Below are 6,523 nucleotides of genomic sequence, written 5' to 3' on the forward strand. Positions count from 1 at the left end.
GCTGAGGCAGGAGAATTGCCTGAACCCAGGAGGCGGAGGTTGCAGTGAGCCGAGATTGCGCCATTGCACTCCAGCCTGGGTAACAAGAGCGAAACTCTGTCTCAAAAAAAAAAAAAAAATTCCCCTTTCATCTAAAGGAATTCACAGCCATTGGAGATTAGGACATGGATATTCTGGTGATGGTGGCATTATTCTACTTCTATTTTCTTTCTGAAACTCCCAATTATATGTATACTAGACCGTCTCAGAGTATCTTCTATGTCTCTTATTATCTCTTTTCTAAAATTTGTTTTTTTTTTACTTTTTTATTTTACAAGAGATGGGTTTTGCCATGTTGGCCAGGCTGGTCTTAAACTCCTGACCTCAGGTGATCCACCCACCTTGGCCTCCCAAAGTGCTGAGATTACAGACGTGAGCCACCGTGCCCGGCCTATTATCTCTTTTTTTTTTCTTTGTCTATTATCTCTTTTATGTATTTTTTTCGTCTCCCCAACCAGAATGTAGTCTCTTCTATATTTTCCCATCTTTTTAATTCTTAGTGTTTCCTCTGATCTATCTTTAAATTAATTCTTCAGTTGTGTTTAAATGGCTCTTAACACGGATCCATTAATTTCTTTTCTAATTTAATTATTTTTATTTTTTTTGAGATGGAATCTCGCTCTATTCCCCAGGCCCACACTACCACACCCAACTAATTTTTGTATTTTTAGTAAAGATGGTGTTTCACCATGTTGGCCAGGCTGATCTTGAACTCCTAACCTCAAGTGATCCACACACCTTGGCCTCCCAAAGTGCTGGGATTACAGGTGTGAGCCACCACACCTGGTTTCTATTGACTTTTTAAAAATTATTTATTTATTTATTTATTTTTAAAGATGGGGTTTCACCATGTTGGCCAGGCTGGTCTCAAACTCCTGACCTCAGGTGACCCAGCCACCTTGGCCTTCCAAAGTGCTGGGATTATAGGCGTGAGCCTCCACATCCAACTCTATTTCTTAATTTTAGCCAGTTTTGGAATTTCTGTTTGGTTCTTTTAAAATTCTGCTGTATCACATTTTAGTTTCTAATTCTCTATTGATATTTTCAAACTTGATTTTTATTTCTTTAGCATAATGTGGTTGGTCTGTATCTGGCAATTCTAATACCCAAAGTCTTTGTGGGCATTTCTTCTGGTTTGTTTTCATAGTGCTTTTTTTTCTTGTGTACTTTTTTTTATTGAGATGGAGTTTTACTCTTGTTGCTCAGGTTGGAGTGCAGTGGTGTGATCTTGGCTCACCACAACCTCTGCCTCCTGGGTTCAAGTGATTCTCCTGGCTCAGCCTCCCAAGTAGCTGGGATTACAGGCATGTGCCACCACACCTGGCTAATTTTTGTGTTTTTAGTAGAGACAGAGTTTCTCCATGTTGGTCAGGCTGTTCTCAAACTCCCGACCTCAGGCGATCTACCTGCCTAGGCCTCCCAAAGTGCTGGGATTACAGGCGTGAGCCACCATGCTTGGCCTTTTGTATACTTGTTTACTTAAAAAGATGATTTTATTTTGGCCAGGCATGGTGGCTCACATCTTTAATCCCAGCACTTTGGGAGGTGGCTGGATTGCTTGAGCCCAGAAGTTCAAGACCAGCCTGGGCAACATAGTGACACTCCATCTCTACAAAAAAGTAAAAAAATAAAAATTACCTGGACATGGTGGCCTGTGCCTGTAGTCCCAACTACTGCTGAGGCTGAGGCAGGAGGATCGCTTGAGCCTGGGAGGTTGAGGCTGCAGTGACTTGTGATTGTGCTGCTGTACTCCATCAGAGTGAGATCCCATCTCAAAAAAAAATTTTTTTTTAATTGATTATAATGTAGTTCAAAAAAGTACACATATTCTAAGTATGTAACTTGCAGAATTTTTACAAACTGAACATACTATGCAGCCAGAATTCAGATCAAGAAACAGGGTGTGGCTGGGTGTGTTGGTTCACACCTGTAATCCAGGCACTTTGGTAGGCTGAGGTAGGCAGATTGCTTAAGCCCAGAAGTTCGAGACCAGCCTGGGCAACATGACGAAACCCAGGGCAACATAACGAAATCTCTGCTAAAAACACAAAAAATTAGCTGGGCATGGTGGCATGTGCCTGTGGTCCCAGCCACCTGGGAGGCTGAGGTGATATCACCTGAGCCTGGGAGGTAGAGGCTGCAGTGAGCCATGATTGCTCCACTGCATTCCAGCCTGGGTGACAAGAGTGAAACCCTGTCTCAAAAGACTTAAAAAAAAAAAAAAAAAGAACAACAACAAAAAAAGAAACAGGAAAAAGCAGGCTTTTCTCAGCTCTAGAAACCTCCTTATGTGTTCTTCCAACCCCTGCCAACCTCCCTCCACCTCCCCATATTAAGATAGTTAACTGTCTTGACTTTGAGAGCATAGATGAATTTTGCCTCCTTTTCTTTTTTTTTTTTTTGGGACGGAGTCTCCCTCTGTGGCCCAGGCTGGAATGCAGTGGTGTGATCTCGGCTCACTGCAACCTCCGCCTCCTGAGTTCAAGCAATTCTCCTGCCTCAGCCTCCTGAGTAGCTAGGATTACAGGCACACACCACCACTCCCTGCTAATTTTTGCATTTTTAGTAGAGATGGATTTTCACCATGTTGGTCAGGCTGGTCTCCAATTCCTGACTTCATGATCCACCCACCTGGGCCTCAGAAAGTGCTGGGATTACAGGCATGAGCCACTGAGCCTGGCCTGCCTACTTTTAAACTCTATGTAAATAGAATCATACAGAATATAACTTTATGTGACTGGCTTCTCTTCCTCAATGTTATGTTTCTGTGATACGTAATATTGTTCTTAATTGTAGACTTATTTATTCTTGCTATGTAGTATTCCATTGCACCTGGTTACCCTTGATTATATGTTATACATGGTATTTGAAAATTTATAGGAATTTTAGCTGGGTGTGGTGGCGCATGCCTGTGGTCCCAGCTACTCAAGAGGCTGAGGTGGGAGGATCACTTGAGCCTGGGAGGCAGAGGTTGCAGTGAGCTGAGATCACGCCACTGCACTGCGGCCTGTATGACAGATTGAGACTCCATCTTAAAAAAAAAAAAAGAAAGAATATTTATTTATATAGGAATATTTGAGGCCAGGATGATGGTATCATTTTCCACAGAGGACTTAGTTTCTCCCTGTTCCCTAGGAGTAGGGGAGTCTAGTAGTAGGAGACTAATTAAATTTTAAGGCTTGAGCTTTGCCACTTGCATAGATGATGCAAAGCTAGGCTGTGTTTTGCTTTTACCACTACTTACTTTTTTTTTAATAAAAAATTTTTTTTTGGTTGGGCACAGTGGCTCACGCCTGTACTTCCAGCACTTTGGGAGGCCAAGATGGGAGGAGCACTTAAGCTCAGATGTTGAGATCAGCCCGGGCAGCATAGTGAGACCCTGTCTCTATTCTGTAAAACAAACAAACAAAAATTTAATTTCAAAAATTTGGCTGGGTGCAGTGGCTTACACCTGTAATCCCAGCACTTTGGGAGGCCGAGGTAGGGTGGATCACCTGAGGTTGGAAGTTCAAGATCAGCCTGACCAACATAGAGAAACCAGTCTCTAGTAAAAAATACAAAATTATTACTCCAGCTCTTTCCTGAAAAGAAAAAAAAAATCCAAAATTAGCTGGGTGTGGTGGCGGATGCCTCTAATCCCAGCTACTCAGCTGTGAGTAATCCCAGCTGAAACAGGAGAATCGCTTGAACCCAGGAGGCGGGGGTTTTGGTGAGCCAAGATCCCGTCATTGGACTCCAGCCTGGGCAACAAGAGTGAAACTCCATCTCAAAACAAACAAACAAACACTTTTTGGCTAGGTGCGGTGGCTCACACCTGTAATCCCAGCACTTTGGGAGGCTGAGGCTGGCAGATCACGAGGTCAAGAGATCGAGACCATCCTGGCCAACATGGTAAAACCACATCTCTACTAAAAATACAAAAATAAGCTTGGCATGGTAGCATATGCCTAATGTCCCAGCTGCTTGGGAGGCTGAGGCAGGAGAATTGCCTGAACCCAGGAGGTGGAGGTTGCAGTGAGCCGAATTTGTGCCACTGTATTCCAGCCTGGCAATGGAGCGAGGCTTCATCTCAAAAAAAAAAAAAAAAAAAATTATGGCTGGGTGTGGTGGCTTATGCCTCTAATCTCAGCATTTTGGGAGGCTGAGGCAGGTGGATCACTTGAGGTCAGGATTTCAAGACCAGCCTGGCCAATGTGATGAAACCCAGTCTCTACTGAAAACAAAAATTAGCTGGGTGTGGTGGCACATGCCTATAATCCCGGCTACTTGAGAGGGTGAGGTAGGAGAATTGATTGAACCAGGGAGGCAGAGGTTGTAGTGAGCCAAGATTGCATCACTGTACTCCAGCCTGGGTGACAGAGCAAGACTTCATCTCAGAGAAAAAAAAATGTTATGAGTACATAGTAGGTATACATATTTATGGGGCTTGTGAGATATTTCGATACAGGTGTACAGTGTGTAATAATCACATCAGGGTAAATGGGGTAACCATCACCTCAAACATTTATCATTTTTTTCTGTTACAAATGTTCTAATTATATTCTTTTTTTTTTTTTCTTTTTGAGATGGAGTCTCACTCTGTCACCCAATCTGGAGTGCAGTGGCGTGATCTTGGGTCACTGCAACTGCTGCCTCCCCCAGGTTCAAGCAATTCTCCTGCCTCAGCCTCCTGAGTAGCTGGGATTACAGGCGTGCGCCGCCACACCCAGCTAATGTTTGTATTTCTAGTAGAGATGGGATTTCACCATGTTGGTCAGGCTGGTTTCGAACTCCTGAGCTTGTGATCTGCCTGCCTTGGCCCCTGCTGGGATTATAGGCATGAGCTACCACACCTGGCCTATATGCTTTTAGTTATTTTAAAATGTACTATAGATTATTGTTGACTGTAGTCACCCGGTTGTGCTATCAAATACTAGATTTTATTCATTATATCTAATTATATTTTTGTAGCCTTACTTACTTTTATTTCTAGTTGAACCTCACCTTGAAAGTATAATCTTTGGGATTCCAGCTTAAAATGGGGTTGTTATCAGAGTCCCCATCTCTAAGGACTCCTGAGCTTTGACTGTCATCTCTCCGATCCGCAGTCAAAGCCCAGAAGGTTGCCTGGAAGACAGCTTTTGGCCAAGCCAACAGGGCCAAAAAAAGGGCCAGCTGGTTGGAGTGCTGAGTACCCGTCAGGCCTTGTGGGAGGTACTGTAACTGCCTGTGCTGCTCCCCTCTTACTTTATTTTTTTTCTCATCCCCCCAAGGAAGGAGATATTTTTTTTTTTTTTTTTTTTTTTTTTTTTTTTGAGATGCAGTTTTGCTCTATTGCCCAGACTGGAGTGCAGTGGCGCCATCTTGGCTCGCTGCAACTTCCACCTCCTGAGTTCAAGCGATTCTCCTACCTCGGCCTCCTGAGTAGCTGGGATTACAGGCGCCTGCCACCACGCCTGGCTAATTTTTGTATTTTTAGTAGAGACAGGGTTTCACCATGTTGGTCAGGCTGGTCTCGAACTCCTAACCTCGTGATCTGCCTGCCTCAGCCTCCCAAAGCGCTGGGATTATAGGCCTGATAATTTGCCTCACTGTTCCCCTCTTATTTGGGCAGGCACTGGGTCAAGGAGAAGCAGAACAGACCCTTTCATGGTCAGAATGTTTGCCTGGCTTATATCCTCAGACAAACCAGGGCTCATTAATCTGTTAATCTGCTTTTCATTCCAGCCTAATTCAGTGGTTCGAAACAGCACCAAGTCGGACCTGCCCACAGTGCCGAATCCAGGTGAGAGCATTGGGGTGGGACCTCCTCAGCTGAAGAGTTCTCCTTAGCAGAGAACAGGAATGTGAAAAGAACTCTGAAACTGAACAGTATCTCTGGCCTTTTTGGACTCTCCTGGTTTAAGGCCAGTTGTGCCTCACTTGTGCCCTTGAGTTGATTGGGAGACGTGCTTACACCCACAGGTAGCTGGTAGATAAACTTGTTGCCTGGGCCAGTTTTCACACTGGTAGATTTGGCCTTGTTCACTGACTTTTCCTCAATGACTCAGCACCGAGAATTCAGGTATCTTTTAAGCACTTAACCATATAGGTTTGTAGTTATATGACTACAGCCCCAACTTGGGGTACCTGCGGGGGTAAAGAGGTCTTTTGACTTTAAAGATGTACATTGAAAAGCTGGGTCTGAGAACAGGCCTGACATGTATGTCAGGCAGGTAGGTAGTCAGACCCATGTACAACACTCTCCGCCTTGCCCATGACCCAGCTACACAATCATACTCTGTCTTGTTCTCCCATCCAGGTTGGCAAAAGAACCATTATCAATAAGCTCTTCTTTGATCTTGCCCAGGAGGAGGAGAATGTTTTGGATGCAGAATTCTTAAAGGTACCCAGAATTTATTTGTTTCTACTGAACTCCAAGCCCTCTGGGAATTCATTTCTTTTCTTTTCTTTTTTTTCCTTTTTCTTTTTCTTTTTTTTTTTTTTTTTTTTTTTTTTTTTTTTT

The 6,523-nt window shown here is 43.7% G+C and overlaps 1 protein-coding gene across 3 annotated transcripts in view; it reads left to right on the top strand.

Moving 5' to 3' along the window:
• LOC108284122 (TRAF interacting protein) overlaps positions 1 to 6,523 on the top strand; it is a 31,111-nt gene that overhangs the window by 5,399 nt on the left and 19,189 nt on the right. For all 3 annotated transcript variants that reach the window (XR_005201902.1, XM_017500871.2, XM_037742090.1), the window contains exons 2-3: positions 5,746 to 5,803; positions 6,320 to 6,403. Coding sequence is in view for 2 of the 3 variants with exons in the window: in XM_017500871.2 (XP_017356360.1) it covers positions 5,746 to 5,803; positions 6,320 to 6,403 (142 nt within the window). In the remaining variant the exon portion in view is untranslated. The remainder of the gene's footprint in view (positions 1 to 5,745; positions 5,804 to 6,319; positions 6,404 to 6,523) is intronic.

The sequence above is a fragment of the Cebus imitator genome, unplaced genomic scaffold, assembly GCF_001604975.1.
Source record: "Cebus imitator isolate Cc_AM_T3 unplaced genomic scaffold, Cebus_imitator-1.0 Scaffold0, whole genome shotgun sequence".
NCBI lineage: Eukaryota > Metazoa > Chordata > Mammalia > Primates > Cebidae > Cebus > Cebus imitator.